At 35.4% G+C, this 25050-nt stretch overlaps 2 protein-coding genes across 2 annotated transcripts in view; both read left to right on the forward strand.

Annotated features, from left to right (window-relative positions):
- Positions 1 to 16229, forward strand: part of LOC121768221 — a 47621-nt gene extending 31392 nt beyond the window's left edge. The window contains 23 exon segments of the mRNA XM_042164648.1: positions 55 to 324; positions 1734 to 1931; positions 3659 to 3701; positions 4193 to 4311; positions 4477 to 4935; positions 5527 to 6300; positions 6404 to 6477; positions 6559 to 6904; positions 6977 to 7075; positions 7141 to 7296; positions 7640 to 7821; positions 10357 to 10869; positions 11243 to 11420; positions 11501 to 11637; positions 12309 to 12435; positions 12806 to 13027; positions 13097 to 13456; positions 13783 to 13941; positions 14032 to 14304; positions 14382 to 14597; positions 14693 to 14745; positions 15052 to 15160; positions 15670 to 16229. Of these exon segments, the coding sequence (XP_042020582.1) occupies positions 55 to 324; positions 1734 to 1931; positions 3659 to 3701; positions 4193 to 4311; positions 4477 to 4935; positions 5527 to 6300; positions 6404 to 6477; positions 6559 to 6904; positions 6977 to 7075; positions 7141 to 7296; positions 7640 to 7821; positions 10357 to 10869; positions 11243 to 11420; positions 11501 to 11637; positions 12309 to 12435; positions 12806 to 13027; positions 13097 to 13456; positions 13783 to 13941; positions 14032 to 14304; positions 14382 to 14597; positions 14693 to 14745; positions 15052 to 15160; positions 15670 to 16017 (5415 nt within the window). The 3' untranslated portion in view covers positions 16018 to 16229.
- A 3793-nt stretch (positions 16230 to 20022) lies between these two features.
- LOC121767297 (poly(U)-specific endoribonuclease-B-like) lies at positions 20023 to 23715 on the forward strand. Its single transcript, XM_042163539.1, has 7 exons — positions 20023 to 20227; positions 20290 to 20355; positions 20432 to 20524; positions 21066 to 21134; positions 21462 to 22070; positions 22446 to 22517; positions 23314 to 23715. The coding sequence occupies exons 1-7, from the start codon at positions 20117 to 20119 to the stop codon at positions 23545 to 23547; spliced, it is 1254 nt and encodes a 417-aa protein (XP_042019473.1). The 5' UTR covers positions 20023 to 20116; the 3' UTR covers positions 23548 to 23715.
- Positions 23716 to 25050: the final 1335 nt, after the last annotated feature.

A 25050-nucleotide genomic window follows, 5' to 3' on the forward strand; every position in this document is an offset into this window, starting at 1 on the left:
AGACTTATCAAATAATATTACCATTACCGGTGAAAGTCTTAAATTTGTTAACAGGAAGCAAGTTCTCCCTCTTGTGAAACCAGATCAATGACTGCTGTCCATCAAAGAAAACATCACTACATTGTACCCCAGAATAAGCTTGGAAAGGACATTTTTATCAGGGCCTCTGGAGTCCGGGGACTCCCTGATATAATTGAAATGCCAGCCGGAGACAGGAAGGCCCTTAAACTGCCTGTTCCAAAGAACATGCTGGACTCTCATCTGAAAGGAGATCTTCTTAAGAAGCTCCGACTCATGGTAACCATAATTGTGGCTGAAGCTGAGGTGCGTTCCTGTCTGGATTTTCTTCTGATTTATACATGTGGTGTTACTGATGACTTGAAATGGACATGCGAAGATGAATATTTTTATGTGGATTATGTGTGGAAAATTTATGGCCGAGTTTTAACTTGTGTGACTGAGCAACACTGAACTCTTATTTACTGATGACGTATGTTGCAGTATAAAGTTTCGTATTTTTGCTTAAATTTCAATGTGTGTGTAGGGGGGTGAGGGTACTTAAAGATAAGTAGATTGGATATGTAAAATTAACACGATACTCCAAATTTTCTAATGACGGAAGATCGAGTCTAGTTTACTGCTTAATTGGCCCTCAGATCACTCGATGAATTAATATACATGCTATCAGCATGTGCATTTAATTGTGATTATCATCTGATCATGGATTTTCCTTCTCTGGTTGAAAAACATACATTCTTGAAATGTGGTTCTAAACGATGGTCCCTACCAACATTTTGGTGATAACTGATGCATGTTTTTGGAAATGCTGTTTGTTTGAGTTCAACGTCTTCACTGCCTTAATGAGATTTAGTTATTGACTTGAGCATGCAGTGATACCGTATACAAGTTCTATGTACTAGTTGGTTGTCATCCTGGTTAACAATTTTCGGGGCAGTGATTTGATGTGAGGATTTTCCTCAAGTGTAGTTATTAACATGGTTTAAAAAAGCATTTGTAAGGAGCACAAGGCTCGAAAAAAACCACATGAATTTCTTTTTGCATTCGTTTTGGGTTTTGTGTGGATTGAAAACGAATGGTTTCACGTTTTAGGCTCCAAGCATCAATTTCAAGTGGCATGTGTAAAAATAGCTCTAATTAAAAGGATTAAAGGAAAAATGACTATAAATTGGAACGCAAACCCCACGTTCTGATTCAGTACTCTCGCTCCTCTCACATCTCTCTCTGTCTAATTATGTGTTTTCATATATTTGCTACTCCCTTTGTCCCATAAAAACATGCTTATATTCATTATTTGTCGTGCCATAAAAACATCCATTTCTTCCCTTTTTCCCTTTTTTGCATTAATACCCCTTCAAAGCTATCACATTACATAACAATACCTTTAAAGTGGGCCCCTTCTTCCACTCACAATACAAATAACACTAAAGTATGACCCTTTCTCCACTAACAGTACAGACAACACTAAATTTCTTAACACTTGTGCCCAAAAGGTTTGTGCATGTTTTTATGGGATGAAAGGAGCATGTTTTTATGTGTTTTATTATACATTAAATATAATTTATATGTTTTTATGATTCATGCGTTGAGATTTAAAGGCTTTTAAAACTTTGGGTCTCAGTTCTTATGAATTACAATGTCCATGCAACATCAGACGATCATATATGTTATTGATCTTTCTCATGATGCTTCTGTCTATTTATTTGATTGCGCAGCTCTTGAAGCTTGAGGGTCTATCCTCACATCAATTCAGTGTTGCTGTCCATGTTTTTAAAAATCAGAGTCAACTTAGTCAATCACACCTAAACCAACAAAGTGCGCGAACTTGTGGAATTGAGCCAAGAGGTTCTGAATCTTCAGACATTATATTCGTGAAGTGGAATGAAGTATTCTTCTTCAAAACTGATTCAGTGGTTCGTTTCTAAACTGCTTGAATGATAAATTATGCTTAAGCTGGTATATCTCCCGCATATGCTATATCGACTTCATTTAGTTGATTTTTTGGATTTGTTAAATATATTTCTCGTATGTACTTGGATCTTTGAGTACATGCACATATACATATAAGTTCTTGAAGTGGATTGCCTTTATTGTATTAGGGGGTGTTTACTTAGCGGATCAGCCTAGTTGGATAAAAAATGGTATAGGCTAATCCCTTGTTTACTTAGATGGATTGGAATTTTGGGATATCCCAAAGCCCTCGGTAACTCCTATCATTTTGATAATTTTATTTGATTCATATCCCATTCAAAAGGTGGGATTAGAGAAATTCATGTAACATGGATAAAATACTCAATCATCTATCTTAACTATGAGAAGTAAACACCCCCTTAGCAGCTCATATTGCATTTTCTCATCTCCTGCATTTGGCTGCTCAAACATATCTTGAATAATCCCCGGATCTGTACCAATAGAGCTAATTCTGTTTAAAAAGACTGAAAGGGATAATAGCCATACCTGAAACCCTATACCTCCCATATTTTACTTCCAGCCCATCCATCCCCAATTTCACCGGGTAACTTTGGTGAGGGCTGAGAGAAGTGCTGGAAAGGAGGGCAAGGCTTATGGACTTGATAGGCATAGTTTCCCTCTCTTAATTACTGCCAGTTTTTCACTCAAATTATAATATGGATCGCGTTTGAGTAAAAAACTTCTGAAAAAGGAAAGTCTAATCTGTGTCAGTTTGTTTCCTCAAGTTCTTCTTTGAAATAACACATTTGGGTACTTAATGTATCCCGTCCAAACTTTGGAGCATAATGTGCATCAAAATAACAAGTTAGGAGTGTTAAGTGCAAAAGAAATATTCTAAAAATGTAAATCTTGCTGGATGATTCAGCTGCCAATGGAAATATGTTGTCAAGTGCCAAATCCACTGGGTCAGGTGGTTTAGTTCCAAGATAAAAGAGGTCCTATTTTTATATAAAAAATTGCAAACATGAAGTTCAGAATTTTAGTTTAAGTGGTTTAGTTCCAATAAAAAAGAGTTCATATTATTAAGCAAAAAAAGTGCAAAATATTATGCTTGAAATGTTACATGCAAATAAATATGCTTGAAAATGCAAATCTTGCTGGATTAGTCAGCCACCAATAGGAATATGTTACAAACTGCCAAAATTAACTAGTTTTTGGGGTTTAGTTTCAAGAAAGAGAGTGCATATGATTAAGTGCGAACAAAAAAGCCTGCAAGTTCAGATGGACTAAGCCACTAAGTGTAATTATCACAGGTTTTGTATAAGTGTAACTATCAGATATACTTAAAAAAGCTATTTATTTTTATCTCTGTTGATGAGTCAGTGAATTGACTGACCTGCTTTAATCATTGAGTTGAGCCCGTACCATGTGCCAGTTGGTACTATAATCTAATCGTGAACGTGGGCCAGGCAATCTCTTGTGCAAAGCTTTTTGACCGTTTTGATTGAATGATTATTGAAACTGTTGGTGTCATTTGTGATTCGCTAGTAACCTTTTTGATGTTTTAGTATATCTCTTCTGGCTCCACCGTTATGTTTATATTTCACATATCAACTCCTTCTGGCATTGCATCTTGCTAGCCATGGACATAGCTATTTGAGATTATCAGTTCTTATTCGCAGTATGAGTATCAGCTTAGTGGCCACATCTTACTTTATGTGTTTTACAGGACTGCTGCATGCTGGAATTTACTGTAACTGAGACTGGAAAAGGTAATTTTTTGTTTCCTATGGACTCAATGTGTTGACATAACAATGACCAATTAAAGAATAAAAGTGTATTTGCAAAGTTGAGAACATTGTTTTAGTGGCACTTCATCTATAACATTATACACACCATTGTATGCACATGAGATAAATTAAGCTTATCTTTAGTTATCTTTCCTAGTGAAAATATTAATTATACACAAACTTATACCAGTTGAAATATATTTTTATAAAGCACAGTTCCCACAACAATAGATGCTTTATCTGCATCCAATCATTTCCTGGATAGATTTGTCAAATCAAGAATTTCTGACTCTTTCTGACTTTTGTTTACTTGTCCTGGAATATGTGGAGCTAAACCAAAAAAACCAATTAAATGTACATTTTCCTTCAGATTTCCCCTTTCTTTTGTTGAGAAACCTTGCTCAGATTTCCAAAGTAGAGTTTCTCACAGACCTTGTTCTAAACTGATTATTCACTTTGATTTGGCGTTGCAGAGGAAGCAGTTGGATCATGTTCCTGTTCTTTGAAAGAGTTGACTAGGGCTCATGCCAACTCGAATTCCATTAATGATCTGAATGAGTTCTGGCTAGAGCTGTCATCTAGAGAATCTTCGGTGACCCTTCCCCTTCCCTTATCCCCTTCCTTTTCTTTTGTAGACATAAATGGATGACACTCCTTGTTTTTCCGTTCAAGAGTGTCTGTGGAGTTCAAGAAATAGAACTGAGTGGGAGCTCCTCTGTCAGCTACATTTTTAACCTGATATCCCTTTGTTATGCAGCTGGAAGGCAGAAGCAGAAAAGTTGGTAGAATCAAATGTGCTGTGTTCTTGCGACCTAGACTCGGAACTGAAAGTCCTAAACCAATAAATGGATTCAGGAAATCTGGTTCAATTCAGATTAGCACATCCCCAGAGGGACCATGGACGACAATGAGGTTAAATTATGGTTCGCCTGTTGCATGTTGGAAACTAGGAAATAATCTGGTTGCAAGTGAAGTCTGTGTATGTGATGGAAACAGATATGTCAGCATTAGATCTCTGGTATCAGTTCGTAATAATACCGAATTTACTCTGGATTTATGCCTCAAGCTCAGGGCTACAAACGCAGATACAAAGTCAGAAAGTGGTGAGAGGAAGATGGCTCAGTATGACGGGAGTAAATTGGCAACTGAGGAACTGTTTGAATCTCAGAATTACAGCACTACTAATGGTTGGTTTGCATGTTCCAACTTTGAGGAGGTAAATAATAAGCAGAAAATGTTTTTTGTACTATTAAATATAGATGAGATTGTAGAATTATATCTCATCTTCAAGTCAATTTGTTTAAATGACAGAGCACATGGTAATACTATGTATCATGCTCGGTGTTAAGGCCCTTGTTTCTTGTCCCACATTGACTTCTATAAGTTTGGACAACCCTCCCCTCTTATAAGGCCTTTTTTAGGGGGTGAATGACCCACCCATTTCTACACTCAATATACGCTCAACTTTGTGGAAGCTAATGGTTGTGTTTTATGACGTGGTCTGAATAGTCCATGCCACAATCTTTCCCTAAAGTTATCTGGAATTTAACTCCAGATTCCGAATTCACTGCCTATCTTGAAGCCACTATATGTGAATTTACACATTAGTTAACTATACTTGTATATAAACATGGGTTTCTGAATGTACGGATGTAGATATTGGCATGTATTGAGAGAGAGAGGAGAGAGAGAGTGATCTAGTAGGAAGAGGAGAAATTCCTGTTATGGTAGTGAGTTTCTTGTCTAAGAAAGTGGTTATATTGACTGGATGGTGAATGATTAACTAGTCACTATATACGTGTTGCAGGAACTGTCCAGAGTCGACTTGCCTTCAGGATTGGAATGGATTGATGAATGGCATGTTGATAATACATCTGCCAACACAGTTGATGGATGGGTATATGCTCCAGATTATGAAAGTTTGAAGTGGCCAGTTTCATACAGTTCACCAGAATATGTGAATCGCGCTAGGCAAAGGAGGTGGACAAGGAACAAGAGACACGTAGCTGAGGGTCTGAAGTCGCAAATAATGATTGGGTCTCTAAAACCTGGAGAAACTATTCCTATTCCCTTACCTTGCCTTGATCAGTCAGCCTCGTATCTGTTGTATCTGAAACCTGTAATAATAGAAGCTACTAACCAATATTCATGGAGTTCTGTCATGGATATATCTTCTCAGTCACAGGATTTGGAGAGATCAGGTGAAATCCGAGAAGTTTGTGTCTCCAATCTGACGGAGTCTGAAAAACTCTTGTGTTGCACCGAAATAAGTGAAAGTTCATCAAATAGTTCGCATGGTTTGTGGTTTTGCTTGAGCATCCAAGCCACTGAAATTGCAAAGGATACCCAGTTTAATTCAATACTGGATTGGACTGTTGTTGTTAAACCTCCTGTATCGATTGCTAACTATCTCCCACTTGCAGCTGAAATTTCACTTCTTGAGATGCAAGCAAGTGGTCATTTTCTTTCCTGCTACAGAGGGGTGTCTGGTCCAGGGGAAAGTGTCAGGGTGTATGATGCTGACATAAGAAATCCCTTGTACTTCTCTTTGCTTCCCCAGAAAGGATGGCTGCCACTACATGTCAGTCTATCAATTTTCCATTTTTCTTTCTCTTTCCTGGGAGAACGTATATTCCTAAATATGACTATTTCAAGGGTAGTTAACTTGCATTGTTTTGTATTAGGAGGCCGTTTTGGTATCACATCCTAACAGTTCACCATCAAAGACAATAAATTTGAGAAGCTCTGTGTCTGGAAGGTTTGAAATTATTATTATATCTTATGCTTTTCATTTACTATGGACCAGAACTAATTTGTGCAATATACTTTTCATGTGCAGGATTGTTCAAATTATTATTGAGCAGAATAATTCCAATGAAGTTCCTTTGCAACCAAAGATTATTAAAGTGTATTCTCCATATTGGCTCGGAGTTGCAAGATGCCCGGCACTTAGTTTCAGGCTTGTTGATGTCAATGCTAGAAAAATGAAGAAGAATCCACTGTCTTTTCACACCAAAAAGAGCGAAGAGGTCATTCTCGAGGAGATTACTGAGGAGGATATACATGAAGGTTATACACTTGCATCTGCATTGAACTTCAAATCTCTTGGCCTGTCTGCATCTATTGGTCACTCTGGAGAAGAGAATTTTGGACCTGTTAAGGATCTTTCTCCACTTGGGGACATGGTAAACAGCGTGAAAGTTCTGCACCTTGATTTATATTAGGTTTTATCTGATCATGATTTTGTTTATTGTTAGGATGGATCTCTGGACATTTTTGCTTATAATGCCGACGGGAAGTGTATGCAACTCTTTGTATCTACAAAGCCTTCCCCGTACCAGTCTGTCCCAACAAAGGTGGTTTATCTCTTCATTAACATGATTCCTGCTTTTATGTGTAACTTATGCCTGCCTTTTTTTAGGTAATCTCCATTCGACCGTTTATGACGTTTACGAACAGAGTTGGTCAAAATATGTTCTTGAAGTTCAGCAGTGAAGATGAACCTAAGACTTTGCGGGTGTCAGATGCCAGAGTCTCCTTTGTACATAATAAAACACAAGGACCTCATCTAATTCAGGTCAGTGCATCAGTTCTCAGCTTTTAAGTATGATTAGCTCTTTTGACAATAGTACTGAATGATGCATAATTATGTAGTCCTAATATTAAATGTTAATGGCTGCATTTAAGCAGTTAATCACATCTCGCAAGCAGTAGCTTGAGTTCACAACTTAAAAGACCAGGCAGTACTTAATCAGATTATGAATCCTGTGCATGTTTGTAAACCTCCTCCATGTCAACATCAGCCTCAAATGCATTTCTCAGTTTTTTTAATATCCGGTTGGTGTGGGGATATTCATATAGTAAATGTTTAATTCATGTTTACTGGCTTTGTTTTAACTAATTTTGGTCATACTGTATAGGTACGGTTACACGATACAGATTGGACATTTCCTATTCAAATAGTGAAGGAGGATACTATCACACTGGTCTTAACGAAACATAATGGTACACGGATATTCGTACGAGCAGAAATTCGAGGCTATGAGGAGGGCTCTCGATTTATAATCGTATTCCGCCTTGGATCAGCTAATGGTCCTATTAGGTATCCTGGCCTCTACTTTTTCAATGGCTAACATCTTCATATAGACTTCTAAAAGTTTAATGTGCATTCCTCAGTACTAAAAGAGATGTGTTAATCATATGTGAGAAATACATTGTGGGACCAATTTTCTGTATATTCATTCATCAACTTAATGCACCTATATATAATACCAGAGTCCTAATACTAATAGAACTAGGAATCCTAAGATAACTAGGAAAGTTTATTAAAATCTAATACTCAATGACCATATATAACTCCAGCACTCCCCAACAACCTAGAACATAGATAATTATGTCTAGCTTGTCACAGAAGAAGCATCAAAATAATTATTAACTCAAAACTAGGATTCGTCAGCATTGACAAATTATTGCCTTCAAAATGGGAAGATCGATTCCCTTCTCCAATATCTTCTTCCTCTTTAGATTTCAACTCAACAACAGCGACAAAAGTCAGTTGAGACCTTGAAATTTCTTGAACTTTGTATACTCATCAGCTGAAATGGTGACTTGAGTTAACAAAGGAGCATCCTCTTGTGACAAGAAAGTTTGGACACATCAGAAGGTGATGATGATGGTCGATTGACTTGTATAGTATGTGAGTCCGAATAATTCAAAGCATAAGTTTGGTTTCCGCTATTCTTAGCATCACGGGCACCACATAAGGACCATAATATATTTCTCCTCCTCACACATAATTTCCCCCCAGAAAAAGCTTTACAGAACCAACTTTTACCAAAAACAGAATCTGAACCTTTACCAAAACAGTATCACACCAATTTGATACTGACCCAACTAAACAGGTAAACAAAGCAACTCGCCCAAGACAAGATGCAACCAACCAATCAAACGATATAAACCTCAAATGGAAGCTGGTATACAATGCCAACCAGGTATTGACCCAAACATATACAGAGATTGACAGCGGACGTCGAGATGATTCAAACGAGACCGTACGGAGCAAATCCCGGCAACTCACGCGCCCTTACGCACACAAAAAGCAGGTTCTGGACAGAACCCCCCCCCCCCCCCCCCCCGTTATGCAGGAGAGTCACACTCACTGCTTTTGGCCGCTGGACTTCAGGCAAAGGTCACTCCAGTGGAGCGCACCTCCCTGGCCGGGTGGCTTCCACTGGTTGTGCTTAAATCTGAATGGGTGGCTCCCCTCCCTTTTTACCCAAAAATTACCCAAAAAAACTTTTAACTGTTAGAACCCTAATTTTGAATTCCTAGATCTTATTGTTCCTGATACCAAGTTAAGCATATGTGAGAAACATACAGTGGGACTAATTATTCTGTATGTTCATAAACTCATAATACACCTTTTTACTACCTCCGTCCACCAAAAATAGACATTGTACTACCTAATACTAAATTACCCTATATAATTCCAACAAGATGAACGTTATCAAGTTATACTTCTAGTTATTTGGACAAGAAAACATTGAATATACTATTAAAAAAAGGAAAAGAAGCCTTAGGAAAATGCTGATATTAAAGGAGACTTCCAAGTCCTCATAGCTGGCACCCTTGTATGGTTGATCCAGAAACCACCTGCCCAGTCCCTATTCCTTACAATTTTCCCGATCCTATTCCATGCGGTGGGCGAAGCAAATATGAGCATATATTATACACCCCTTGTCTTGCAAGAATGCTGTTTTTGGGGAATGAAATGTGTTGGATGTATCCATGAACCTATACACACAAAATGTTTCAAGAAAGTTATGCAGGTTCTTCTGTCATGATTACATTATGTTGTTCTCCATGCCTTATTAGTAGTTGGAGCATCCCGTTCAGCTTTAATGATTCCTCATAGGGGTGAGCATTCGGGTTTCGGTTTGGTTTTTAGCCTAAACCGAAATAAAATCGAAAAACCGAATTTAGTTCAAAACCCAAACCGAACCGGACCGAAACCGAAAACCGATCTAAACCGAAAAAACCAAAATTAATTTCGAAAAAAACAAAAACCGAAAAAACCATACATATATTAATATATGTATATAATATAGGAGTATTATATATATATAAAATTAATAGAATATATATAGAATACATATTATATATTAAATTAATAGAATATATATATAATTCGGTTTTTCGGTTTTTTTCGCCCGAACCAAACCGAACTGAAAAATCAAAATTTTTATATTTTTAAAACCGAACTGAAAAACGGAAAAAACCGAACCGAATTTCAAAATTTCGGTTTGATTCGGTTTGGATATTCGGTTTTCGTTATTTTTGCTCAGTCCTAATTCCTCATGTGCTATGAACACCTTTAGGAACCTGCGGTGACCTTTCTGTATTTTTTTTCTGCATTGGCAGAGTGGAGTGGAATGTGATTAAGAGGCTGATTATAGTTGCTTATATAGATTTAAATCCTGAGAACTCTGTTTTAACTTAAGTGATTAGACAAGTCTCTCTCCATTAGCTCCCGGAAACCAAGGCATTGACCAATGTGGCCATTTCTGAATTTACACTAGTTTACGGGATGCTTAAATTCTTTATTTTTTCTGCTGTTCTCATTATTTTTTCTGAACAGGATTGAGAACAGAACGAAAGGTAGTATAATAAGATTTCGACAAACTGGTTTTGGTGATGATGCTTGGATTAAGTTACAGCCACTGTCAACAGTAAACTTTTCTTGGGAGGATCCCTATGGCCAAAAAAATATTGACGCTGAGTTCTATACCGGCATTCATACTGGGGTTTACAAAGTTGATCTGGATAAAGCTGGATCGTCCTCTATTGATGACAACTGTGGTTTCTTTATCCATGTTGCAAATATTGGAGATATTAAAGTTGCTAGGTTTATGAACAGACATTATACAAATTCACATGAAAGAAGTGGAGCTCCAATGCTGGGGGGGAATTGGGGAAATACTGATATCCATGCCAAGACAACAGAACAAGGATCTCCACTTGAGATTATACTAGAGTTGGGTGTTGTCGGCGTCTCCGTCATGGACCATAGACCAAGAGAGCTTGCCTACTTGTACATGGAGAAATTTTTCATATCCTATTCGACTGGCTATGATGGTGGAACAACAAGCAGGTTTAACATTACCTTGTTTGGTTTTGTTAACTTTAAAATTAGTTTTGTTTCAGAAGAACTTGACCTGGCATGATATAAAATAATCACTTTGCTTGGCTGTTACCTTTTGCCTCATTGGTCTTTATGTCTTGGATGAGCATTCTTCTTGTACGCATCTACTTAGATGAGCATTCCTCTTATAGTCTTATATATATGTTTGATGTTTGAGCTTCATAACTTATATTCGATGTTGGAAAATCTGCTTATGCAGTATTTCCTCATTCTTTTGACAAAATTCTTTCTAAACACTCAACAGACGCACTGATCCAATTGTATATTTGAATAGCGATGTGATCTTCACTGGTTTTAAATTATTTACTTGCTCTCTTGTCAGGTTCAAGCTTATACTTGGTTACATGCAGTTAGACAACCAGCTTCCTCTGACAGTGATGCCAGTACTTCTTGCGCCTGACCAGACTCCTGACGTGCAGCATCCAGTGTTCAAAATGACCATTACTATACGCAATGAAAGCCTTGATGGTCTCCAGATCTACCCTTATGTTTACATACGGGTATTGCCTTTGAAGATAATTTCAGTATAGAGATGAATTTTCCTGCAGACTATTGCTCATTTTTTTTTATTTGTTGACAGGTAATTGATAAAATCTGGAGGCTTAATATCCATGAGCCAATTATTTGGGCTTTTGTAGATTTCTTCAACAATATCCAACTAGATCGTATTCCACAAACTTCGGGTGTCACTCAAGTTGATCCTGAAATACGCGTTGAGTAAGTATCATTTATACATTTAATTAAATTAAATTTCTATAGGCTGCTATCTGGCCCTTTGCATCTACTTTCTGCCACTTGTTGGTACCTTCAGTTGCTTCAGGTATGCTTGATAGAGTCAAGGGTGCTTATATTTATAAAAGGAGAGAGATGCATGAAAATACTTGAATTGAAGGCTCCATCAGCTTCCTGCCCAAGCATAAAATGTCACATAATACGACCCTCACCCTGATCAATTTATATTACTACCTGCCCTCTACTTAACTAACAAGAAAAAATAGGGTACAGAAACACTAGAAAATGATCGAACTGATCTAACCAATTGGTGGTCTCCAAGGTGTTCGTATTTATAAACAAGAGAAAAATAGGATCCTCTAGGCAATATTATTCTTACTCCCTCCGTCTTATTCAAGATGACCACTTTCTTGAATGGCATGGAGTTTTAGTTGTTGAGGGTATTCTGTTGAATCTTTTAATGAGAGAGAACAAAGAGGTTGTTCAACTATCTTTTAAGCCTAGCTGTTTTATGTAAACCATATGGATGTCCAAAAGATCTCCAATATCAACAGTGCAAGCATAATGCTTTAAAGTATATAAGTTTATTACTTCTGAGTAATGTAAGAATGGATTCTTTTACTAAATGTGTGATTGGGTACTTATCCTTGTTTCAGCTTGATTGACATTTCTGAGGTAAGATTGAAGATTGCTTTGGAGACTGCACCAGCCCAAAGACCTCATGGACTTCTCGGTGTGTGGGGTCCTGTTCTTTCAGCTGTTGGGAATGCATTTAAAATTCAGGTCTGAGGTTGTTGTTTGTGTTGTGTGTCTTTTCGATTTAAATATGTGTCCTCTAACCATACCAGAGTACTAGGTTTCCCTTAGATTTAGCTCTTTGAGCTTGTTTTGTGATGAACTAGTTCCAGTTGCATTAACTTATAGATCCTGACACAATTGAAGAACAAAACTCATGCAGCTGTCCTCTGTCTTCCTTGAATCCTGTTTATTTGTGATCGTTTTTAAAAAAATTGTTTCCCTTTAAGGCGAATGTGGATACAACATCAGTTTGTTTCAAAATAATTAATTTCTCAGTTCAAGCTAAAATAATATGAATCCATATAACATAATATATCCATGTATTTTACATATCAACTGTAATTAACTACGTCAGGTTCATCTGCGGAAAGTAACACACAAGGACAGATTTCTTAGGAAGAGTTCTGTGGTTTCTGCAATTGGGAACCGCTTATGGAGAGATCTGATCCATAATCCATTGCATTTAATCTTCTCGGTAGATGTACTTGGCATGACAAGTTCCACTTTGGCTTCTCTAAGCAAAGGTTTCGCAGAGCTGTCAACTGATGGGCAATTTCTCCAACTTCGCTCGAAGCAGGTATTAAACATTCTGTATATCTCAATAATAGTATGTGGATGTTTCTTTGACTTTGCATATTGGACAAAGGTGTGGTCAAGAAGGATTACTGGTGTTGGTGATGGATTTGTTCAAGGAACTGAAGCTCTTGCACAAGGTGTAGTTTTTGGGGTGTCAGGGGTTGTGAGGAAACCTGTAGAAAGTGCCAGACAAAATGGTGTTCTTGGCCTTGCCCATGGACTTGGACAAGCTTTCCTGGGATTTATTGTACAGCCAATGAGTGGGGCACTTGATTTTTTCTCTTTAACTGTCGATGGAATTGGTGCAAGTTGCTCCAGGTGTTTCGAAATTATAAACAGCAAGACAAACTTCCAGAGAATACGAAACCCACGGGCATTTCACTCTGACAATATACTAAGAGAATACTCTGAGAGGGAGGCACTTGGTCAGGTATTATACACCTCTCTTAGATTTGGTATCTGATTCGATTAATGCCAATTGCCTTCAGCTGGAGAACCACTCTAGCTCATAATATCACAATTTTTTTCCAGTGTTAAACTTGACCTTTTGGATTCTTTATATACTGATATAATGGATGCATTCAATGAACAATAATTGTAGTTCCCTCTACTTTTCTAGATTCTAGCGGGTCTAGAATACGTATATAGAATTACGATTTAACTAGAAAAGTTGAGTTCTTTATGATGAATTATGAACCTAGTGCGAACAGTATTGCATATTGTTTGAACACACTAACCTGGCACGCTCTGTTTCAGATGATACTTTACCTTGCTGAAGCAAGTCGGAATTTGGGATGTACCGAAATATTCAAAGAGCCATCTAAATTTGCATGGTCAGATTGTTATGAAGATTACTTTGTGGTGCCCTATCAACGGATTGTTTTAGTGACAAACAGGCGAGTGATGCTTCTCCAGGTAAATTGCTTGATCCTATGTCCTTCAAATTTTGACCCTCATTATAAAAGTACTTACCTTTAGAAATTCCATAATATCTTGTGTGTGAAGTGTGTGGCCCCTGATGAGATGGATAAAAAGCCCTGCAAAATAATCTGGGATGCACCTTGGGAAGAAGTTATGGCACTGGAATTGGCCAAAGCTGGCTACCCTAGCCCTTCTCATTTGATTATCCATCTCAAAACCTTCAGGAGAGGTGAGAGCTTTGTTCGAGTGATAAAGTGTAGCACTGAACAGCTCTCAGAAGACAGAGAGCCACAAGCCGTTAGAATCTGCTCAGTGGCGTGTAAGATGTGGATGGCACATAAGAACAATGAAAAACAGGTCTTTATTGGATTATCAAGCTAATATATACCATGATGCCCCTCGTATTGTTGTGTAATGTTTTCTTGTTTCTGCAGGTTCCCTCAAGCCAAAGACAAGGATATTCTGGTAGGAGAGAAGTGGGTGCAAGAGAACATCATAAACAGAATATAGCCATCATCAAATCAGTACGACTTTCTTCTTTAGGTTCCACTTCCAGTGAACAGAAATTTGTGGAACACAGTGTTAACTTTTCAAGGATTTGGAGCAGCGAGCGAGAACCGAAAGGTCGGTGTACTTTCTGCCGAAAGCAGGTCAGTGCTATTAAATATCAGATCATCCTTATCTATTTTGTAGAATAACTTGTAAATCAAGTTCTATTGTCTAATAATTTTACACAATTTTTTAGAGCTTGGGCAGTGACAAAATTTGTAGTATCTGGCGGCCAGTTTGTCCTGATGGGTAAGTTTTGATATCTCAGTACTCAGATTTCTGTGACAGCAAGGATATAATAGAAGGTTGTTATATGAAAATATCTTTCATAGAGTTGCAAAATATTTTATACATTTCTTCTTTTACAAGATCTCTTGTAAAATATCCATGGCATGCTCTTAATGATTTCTGCATTGGTTTACTGGAACCAAAACTTTTTGGATGTAATAATAGTTATACTTGTAAGGAATGTTTAGAAAAGCTTTTCTTGTGAAGGTAGTCGAATCATTATTAATTTATTACCATCCCCCTTGCTTAACACAGTTTATCCTTCAGGTATGTATCGGTTGGTGATATAGCTCGTCCTGGCTGCCATCCACCTAATGTTGCAGCAATATATAACAATTGTGATAAATTGTTTGCCTCTCCAGTTGGTTATGATCTGGTAAGACATCCTTTGGTGCTGAAGTTATGTTTGATTTCTGTCAGCCTTTATGAATTTCAACAAATTTCCACCTTCACTAGAGATGGCCAAGGATTTGAATTCTTCCCAATCCTAAACCCTCTTTGTAATTATAACCCAGACTTTGTTTTTGAGAACTTGTGGTTTAGTTTATTTTTTTTATCATGCGATTTTTTGAAGTCTTTTTGAAGGTCACAATCTTTTTCTGTATGGTGAAATTACGTCAAATTTATGATTTAGTTGAGTAGAATCTGCTTCTTCCATTAGTAAACTATTTCTTGTTACCATATAGGCTGGCTATATAGCCTAATAATAATAATAATAATATGAGATAATAACATAATAATTGTAATTATAATCGTGATAATAATAAGTTTGAACCAAGTTTACTAGTAATATTTAATTATATGATAGTTTTTACGTTAGTTGTATGCTAAGTGGAATTAAAATTGAAAATGAAATGTTGATCTTCACATTAAAACCCCTGGCAGGTATGGAGAAACTGTATTGACGACTACAAAAATCCTGTATCGATTTGGCATCCACGAGCTCCTGAGGGGTATGTCTCTCTAGGATGTGTTGCTGTGCCATATTTTGCAGAGCCAGAACTCGACTATGTCTACTGTGTAGCTGAATCTCTTTGTGAAGAGACGTCATTGGAAGAGCAGAAGATATGGTCAGCTCCCGACTCTTATCCATGGGGCTGTCATATTTACCAATCAAACAGCGATGCTCTTCATTTTATTGCATTAAGGCAGCCTCGGGAAGAAACGGAATGGAAGCCCAAGAGGGTTCTTGATAACCCCCAACTACATTCATGTGCTGATGTCTCAAACTGAAATAAGGTTTTCCTCTTACGTAAAATCAAGTGGAGTTTTTATTTTCTCAGATTATATATTTTTCGTCTAATCATAGATTTCGGATGTGTATAGCTGTGGTTTTCGGAAATTTTTTGCTGCATTTTGAATGCGAGAATGATGCTTGAGGAGATCCAAAAGTTGTGAATTTCCAGTTGGTTTATTTTATACGAATTACATTTCTCTCTGAAAAACATCCCGGTTAATTTTGATGGTTGAGTTAAGGTGGTAGTATAAGTATTCCTAGCGATTTTTTACTCGAGCTACCAAAAATAATCATATGTAAAGATATTGATTTCAATAATTAATTTTCTAAAGTACAGCTTAAATTTTGTTTTTATACAGTAGTGTTTCTGTATGTTTTTAAATTAGTTGTTGGGGCAAACTTTTGTAATCTTAGTAGTACTTTGTAATTACTAGCAGAGATTGTGCATTGCACATAATTTACGAGTCACACTAATCAATTACTAAAGTTAAATACTGTATACTTTTTCACTTTTTTCTGGCTATTAATTTTTTTTTTCTAAAAAATTCTCATTACATTCCTATTATTTTTTTCTCTCTTATTTTTCAACTATGTGCAATGCATGACTAAATTAAAATTTCAAAAACTAATTTAACACTACTTTATTATTGCATGAATTTGAAATATATTACTAATAAATATAGATAGTAGTAAAAGTTTGTGTAATAGAAAAATATGATTTAACAAATAAAAAAATACAAACACCTAAATTAATTATAACACGATTTGATATTTAGAGAATAATTATACTTTGTGATATTAGAATATTTAAAAAATCATCATCAAATCCATATACAGAACATAAAACATAAAATGGAAAGTAGATCAAAAGTTTTGAAAAAAAAATATATACACCAAAATTAATATCAACATGACTAGGTAATGCAAGTGTGACTGAATTTATTTGTAAAAATCAAATATAGAACAAAAAAAGTACTACAAACTTAGTAATATTTGATCATTACATTATAAATATTTAAAAAATCTTTATAAAGAACTTTAACGGTAGAGTATCACAATTAGGGGTGGGTAGGTACGGTATACCTTATCGAAACCACCATACCGTATACCTTACCGTAAATTCGGTATGCGAACAAATCATACCTTTACCTTATCAAAATTTTCAGTATACCGAACTTCGGTATACCTTATTTTCGGTATGACCAATTTCCATACCGATGCAGTACCTCATTTTTGGTATACCGTACCAAAGTTCGGTATACCGTACTTTTGCGGTATACCTTACTTTCAACATCAATGAAAATAGATAATTTGAGTTTTTAGAATATTATTTATATTTTATTTTAAAATATATATATATATTACATATATTTTATTCATAATTATATTTATATTTCACAATAAATTTTATATTTTTAAAAATATATAAAATATATTTTATACTATTAAATTTATATTTTACGGTATATACCTTAATTTACGGTACATACCGAACTTCAGTATGAAGCGGTATACCGCGGTATATGAAAATTCATACCGTTACCTTACCGAAAGATTTCGGTAAGGTATTCTACCGTACCGAAAAATCACGGTATACCAAAAGTTCGGTATTTTCGATATTTTTTCGGTACGATAAAGCCGGTATTTCGGTATTTTTCCCCAGCCCTAATCACAATCAACATTTAGGCTCTAATTGATATTTTTTTCGCTGCCTCTAATTTGAAACTTCAGAGGTCAGAAGCTAAATTTATTTTTAATATTGGGAAATACACGGTGCATATTTGATATTTACATGTAGCTATACTAATGACAGGAGAATGCATAATACAAACTAAACTTAAATTTATTTGTTAAATGAACTCGTTATTATCAAGTGATGGAGAGATTAATAACACCTTCCGTTTCAAGATATTTGAGACGTTTTTTATGAATGAAATTTAAAATTAATATTTAAATGTTAAATGGAGGAAAATAAAGTATAAAAAGGAAAAAAGATACGAGAGGGAGAAATTTGACAAAAAAAAGAAAGTCCCAATCTAATAGTAATGTTAAATTAGTTTTTTAAAATTTAATTTAGTCATGCATTACATAGTTTATTTTGGAAAAAAGATACGAGAGGGAGAAATTTGACAAAAAAAAGAAAGTCCCAATCTAATAGTAATGTTAAATTAGTTTTTTAAAATTTAATTTAGTCATGCATTACATAGTTTATAAAATAAGAGAGAAAAAATAAAAGAAAGAAAAATTAAGAGGAATATAATGAGAAATTTCAACCCTAACTCTTACTCTAATTCACCAAGTTCCGGTCAAACTCATTAGGCTATTCAGGCCAAAAAGCTTTAGAAAACAAACACTCATAACTAAAAATTTTCGGGTTAAAATGATTCATAAATTTGAGATATTTTATCTTTTAGTATTATAATCACATAATATCTTTAAGTTCTACTGACTTTTCTCAATAATAGTTATAGATGAGTCTTTCATCTTGATCAAGTAAAACACAAACAAGATAAATAAAAAAATAAAGTAATCAATTTGACTTAAAACTTGTGTCAGAGTCATTATTTGTTCATTATTCATAATCTGTTTTTATTTAAATTAGAAAGCATATCTTACACAAATCACTATTAAAATGATAAAAATAAAATAAATTGGGATTTAGATGAGCTAATTCTTAATATTGTCTTGATTGGTTTTGGAGGTGGTGAGCCGGTGGATGACGGGACGACAAGAGAATGTGTCGAGGTGCAAATCAAGTGGAAAGTTGTGGAATGAAAATTGAAGAATACTACTCTATCCGTTCCATGTTAATAGAGTTATTTTACTATTTTGAGAAGTTCCAAATTAATTGAGTCATTTATATTTTTGGCAAAAGTAACCATCTCTCTAACTTTATTCTCTATTCATCTCTCTTACTTTATCCGCTATCCACTTAACACTTAACAGACTATTCTTAAACTCTGTGAGCGCCTCTATTAATAAGGAACGGAGAGAGTAGTAAATTGTTGTGAATGAAATCCAAAAGTACAAGACAATCCTAAAACTAACTTAGCTCTATTTTTTACTTAAAAGTTGTAACACGTCGGACCAACCCGCAACCCATTCGGACTAACCTGTATTTTGTATTCGGATTGTGAAATTACATCCCTAACCCTATAATTTTATTGGGCTATACGGACCGATCCACGGATTTCGGTTGGATTAGCATCCCTAATTTTGAGTCTATTTGTCATCTTATTCATCAAATACTAAATAAAGAGTACTCCCTCCGTCCCTCTGTACTAGAGGCGTTTCATTTTGAGCACTCGTTTTGAAAAAATGATAATAAATAATTAAAATCGGAAAGATGTAAAATAAGATAAAAAAAATAATATAGAGAAGACTCTTAACTATATTATTCTTTTTTTTACTTTACTTTTTTTACCATTTAACTATTTATTATAATTTTTTCAAAACGAGTGCTCAAAATGAAACGCTTCTACTATAAAGGGACGAAGAGAGTATTATATTTTATCAATTAATAATATATAACTATTCATCAAATACTCAATATTATTTTTTATCAATCTATATATCTAGTCATCGAATACTACTATTATTTTTAATCAATCAATAATATCTATTCATCGAATACTCAAAATAAATTCAACTAGACTATTTGCCGAAAAACTTAAAATAAATTCCACCAGACTATTGCCGAAAAACTCTATAGAAATATGACATTTACTTCTAATCGACTATTTATTAGTTTAGTATCTAGGAGTACTTTTATCAAATAATTTTGCTGACACGTGACAATTGAGTTCACAAATAATAATAATAATAATAATAATAATAATTAAAAAAATTATAATAATAATAATAACTATGCAAAATAATGGATCACAAAATCAATATGCCTCATATTTTTCTTTAGTTTAGTTGGTGAAGTCAAATAGACAGTTATGTAGGTAGCGTCGGCAGCAACTAAAATTAATTTAGCTCATATGATTGGATGAATCAATATAAAAATCTTGTGGCTATAACCACCAACTCACTCAATTTATATCTTTTGATCTTCTTCAATCATTTCCTCAACAAAATCTCACATCGGAAATGGAGGGTTTAATACGCGGACTCACTGATGCAGTTCTGAATCCTAATCACGGTCGTGATGATGATGATGATGATAGTCGCGATGAACGATCCAGATCCACTTGGGCTGAGGTTTCTACTCATCTATCAATCTGTTGAGATTTTATTGATCTGATCCGGACTAAAATGCGCAGGTGGTTGGCGGGGAGCAGGAGGAAGAAGATCAGACTAATCGTAGACCTGCTTCGCACAACGCACCAGTAATTATTCTCCCCTGTTTCCTTAAATTGTGTAGAACTCAGATTGTTGTAAATGTAGTACTATAACTGTATGCAGCGGAAGGAGATTAATGAGCAAAGGGAGCAGCGGCAGTCACGAAGAAATGAGTGGGGATCAGGAGGATCGCGCCCTGCAGCTACAACCCAGGAGGTCTCATTTTCTTCTTTTATTTTAATTTTTAGTTTTATTGTGTTTACGAGTAATCGCAACTGCTATATTCAATGTGTGCACTGGTAAGCCACATGTGTAATACTTGAAACAGAGAAGGAGCTAGGATTTTGAAAAATGAATGAGCTAAACTAGAATAATAAAAAAGTGAATTTCCTGGATGATCCTAGGGTCAGGGTTTAGATCGGCTCCTGTCTGCAAATGGTATGACATGCTTATACCTATAGAGACATTGGTTGGATTCAACCACTCATTGCATCCCTAGGCCATCCCCAAAAGGGACTGTTCGTCCCTTCTTACTCTAGCTTTAATGATCACCTAACTTACAATTAGTCTCTTTATTTTCTCATATGCCAATTCACGAATTTGTGCATATATCTCCCATTCTTTGTGTTCTTTGCCACATCTTTATTGTCTTAGTCAAAATCACACTCTTTCTTTTAGTACCTCGGGAATCAAAATATCTTCACAAGGTAGGTTTCACTTCAGATATTTTACGTTTACTTTTGGTTTTATGTTGCAGTATGGAGAGACAAATGATGATGGGTGGGAGACTGTGGGCCGGAAGCCACCTTCAAAGAAGAATCACAAGGTATCTTTAGAACTTTAACAAACATAGACTGTTGTTGTTTCCATTGATATTAGTAAAAGACTGGACTCTGTTTGTTGTGGCATTGTATTGCCACTTCTTTGTTGTTTGATGCTTATATTTTAGTAACCATTTGCACAGAAGGTGACTTTCTTGTGCACAAAATTGAATAATAGTAAGTGTAAGATAATAGAATGACTTCATTGATTACCCAATTCTCTTACTATTTTTGTCTAAAGTCCACAGAAGCACAAATAGCCACATGGTAGCCATTTTATGAAAACATTTTGTTATACCATATTTCATGAACTATTTATCTCTGTTGTTTAGGTTCCTAAAAACCAGTGGAATAATTACAAGCGCCCCATCGATGAGCAAGAATATTCAGGTGACGTTGATTATGGCACTGGCATAGAACCCTCAGAAGAAGAACTTGCTGATATAGGAAAGGCTCTTAACAAGCTGTGGGATCTTGATTCAAATCGCTTAGTTCCTGGGAAGGATTATGAGATTGATTGTGGCGAAGGAAAGAAGGTTTATCAAAAGGAAGACATGGCAGATGCTAGCTTATTTACCTGGCTGAGTGAAGATATCTTCAGGATTCCTACATATTCACGTTTCTGTGCTCTTCTTGATAATTATAATCCAGAGCAGGGGTGCAAAGAAGTTGTGACTTCTGAAGAGAAGCAAGAGCAAAAGGCATTCATAGAAGAGATAAGCCGAACTGCTGTAATTAAATACCTTCACAAGTATCTGTCAGCAAAGGGGGTTATATCAGAGAACTATGAGGATTTTAAGAGAATGCTTGCAAGTTTTTGGTTTGATCTTTATGGCCGAGGAGGTACATCTGGTAGTTCATCGGCTTTTGAGCATGTTTTTGTTGGAGAAATCAAACAACGGGGAGAGCAAGAAGTCTCAGGATTTCATAACTGGATTCAGGTAACAATCTACAGTTATCTGGTCTACTAAATCTTTTACTTGGATGATGCGAACGCATTTGTGTACTATGACAATTTCTTTGTAGAAGATTATTTTCTGTGACTACCGAGTAATTTGAGGCGGATACTCTAGTTTTAGTTAGTGAATCAAAAGAATGGAAAGAGTACTAACTCTTTGATTTTCCACCATTGATTGAGAATTTCAAAAAAATAAAACATGACCTCTCTCTTGTACTGCTACCATTAAATCCATGCACATGAATATTGTAACCACATTGCTTGCATTAGCTCCAGTTCTTCGAATTCCAGTCATGTCCTTATGCTCATACTCTTAACTTAGTATCTTCTTCTAACTCTACTGCATTTTTCCCTTCAGTTCTACTTAGAAGAGGCTAAGGGGAGAGTTAACTATCAGGGCTATATTTTTCCTCGAAGGCGTGGGAACACAGTAAGTAATTTACTTTCAATCAGCCAACTTTTGTGTCTTGAGCAGGTCGTGCAATATGAAACCATTCCTTATGGAATGTCCTGTTGATTTTTACTTCACTAACCTCCTCTACTGATAAAATCTTGTAATACTATCTTGAATTGTGTTTATGGAATGTGGATAAATATTGCTGTAAGTTCCCTTCTATGAAAAACTGCATAGCCCAAATCCCCGTCTACCATGAAATATATGTTTGGATGTGAATATCCATCAGCTGTCTAATTCCCCATATCCATTTCCCTAAAGCTCTCAGCTCATCACGAATAATGTTTTCCAATCTAGATGACTAAGACAATCATGCATAAGCTGTGGCTGAAGTGTTGGATGTTTCTGCTCTCTCGCCATTTTGATCCTTTTCTATCCTTCATTTTTACGATTGTGTTATTTATCTCTCAAGTTGTGGATGAAGTGTTGGATGCTGCTTTTCTAAACATTAACCAGAAGCTTCTCCAACTATATTAAAGTTGGATGTCTTTATCAACAACAAACTGCTAGCTTGATCATTAATACTAAGTATATATAGGGCATAGTAGATGGAAATTATTTTTATCTGTAGAAGTTATATGGTTATATATGCATTGAGGGTAGAATCGACTAACATTTCTAGATTCTGAGAGTGCCGCATTGGTTGATTATACAGACAGGTGTTTAACATTCACATGTTTCTGTGTAAGAAATCTTCAACTGTATAACTGAGACGAACTGTTGCCCTTTTTGTCTATTTCAAAAATTGTAATTTCTTTCCCATTTGTTGCAGCCGGACTCTGAATCGCATCTGCTTACCATTCAGTTCGAATGGAATGGTGTTCTGAAGTCAGTGTCGAGCACATTGGTGGGAGTGAGCCCTGAATTTGAGTTTGCAATCTACACTCTATGCTTCTATCTGGGACAGGAAGAAAACCATGTTGAACTTGGTCCATACCCTGTGAATATCAAGTGCTATCGTCTCGGCAACAGAATTGGCTCTGCTTTTCCTGTCGCAGATTCTTAAATTCACATCAAAGTGCTTCTACTTGGGGCTGCTTATCGTTACCATTTAATGTTATGTAATGTATCTTATATTAGTGTGTCGGAATAAGTGAGGATCTAATGATGTATTATTAGACTATTTTCTTCAAACCAAACAGTATGCTATTGGAATATGTATTCAGCCAACAAACTTGCAGTGCATGTATGTGATCTCTCTCTCTCTCTCCCTCAAGTTCAAGGAAATGACAACCACAGATGCTAATGCTATATCATTGTTTCATAAATAAAAATATCAACTGCAAAAGCTATAATTGTTGCATAAAATATCAGAGCGTAGTTGGATCACATGTCTTGTGAAAATATCTTATGAATGACAACAACAACACGTAGTGCTACCTGAAAATATCTTATGAATGTACCAAGATATTTGAGTTGCTGTCATTGCAATACATCAAACCTAACTATCTTACAGCTGAGTTTGAACAGAACGACTGCTTTCAGTTTGCCATTTTATTGTGTTTATGGAAATTGGCAGTCAATGTCATTATATATTGGTTGCATGTCCTCGTGCAATAGTCTACAAACCATATTTAGAAAATTCAGTGTGATGGAGCCAGACCAATAGAATATTTGTGAGACTCGAACCTAACATATTTGATCTTAGCAATACTCATTCCATCTACAAAAAATATGGTTGTACCGCCTATTTTCGTTGAACCCATTGTACCACCTTATTTTCTTCTTATTTCTGGGGCATATGTTAAATTTTTCTTTACAACTTGATTTTGCATGTTTAAATCTCTTGAATCCATCTCTACTTATAATCCATATTGAAAATTTGAAACGTATTCTATACTTAAAGATTTTGTAATCTTTAACAATGTCTGTATCTAATTCAAACCCAAAATACAGATCTATAGACAAATTCGTAGATTACTTAAAATAAAATTGTTGTAGTTTTTGTACTGAAAACTATACACATTAAAAAATAATCAGTACTTTTTATATCCAAAAAGATATAAGTGTATAAATTTTAAAAATAAAGTCCAAAATTGAATCCTAACATTTATTCAACAAAAAAATTAGGTTGTCTTATATCCTATTAAGTGTGTTAGCTTTTGGTCCTAAATAATATATTTTGGTTCATATTTAATAATTTCGTAAAAATCAACAACGTTTAAAGTTTAAAGTTGGTCCCTTACATTTGCACAAAATCTTTGTAGTCCTATACATTTTAAGTGTGTTAGCTTTGGGTCCTAAAGAATAAGTTTTGATCCATATTTAAGCCATCAATCAAGTCAAAATATAGTTGATCGTTAATTTTTTTTACGGAGTCATTAAATATACACCAAATTATATTCTTTAGGATCATAAGCTAACAAATGTGTAGGATCAAAAAATTTTGCACAAATATATATGACCAATTTTAGAGTTTAGTCAAAATAATATTCCATTCGTCTCAAAAGAATATGATAAAGTAAGAGAAAAGTAAAGAGAAAAAGTAATTAAAGTATTGTTAATGAAG

The sequence above is a fragment of the Salvia splendens genome, chromosome 15 (genome assembly GCF_004379255.2).
Source record: "Salvia splendens isolate huo1 chromosome 15, SspV2, whole genome shotgun sequence".
Classification (NCBI taxonomy): Eukaryota; Viridiplantae; Streptophyta; class Magnoliopsida; order Lamiales; family Lamiaceae; genus Salvia; species Salvia splendens.

Coding starts and splice junctions, on each gene's coding strand:
- LOC121767297 (XM_042163539.1), top strand. CDS start 20,117: ATGGAGGGTTTAATACGCGGACTCACTGATGCAGTTCTGAATCCTAAT. Junction 21,135..21,461: donor CTTCAAAGAAGAATCACAAG/GTATCTTTAGAA, acceptor TCTGTTGTTTAG/GTTCCTAAAAACCAGTGGAA. Junction 22,518..23,313: donor CTCGAAGGCGTGGGAACACA/GTAAGTAATTTA, acceptor CATTTGTTGCAG/CCGGACTCTGAATCGCATCT.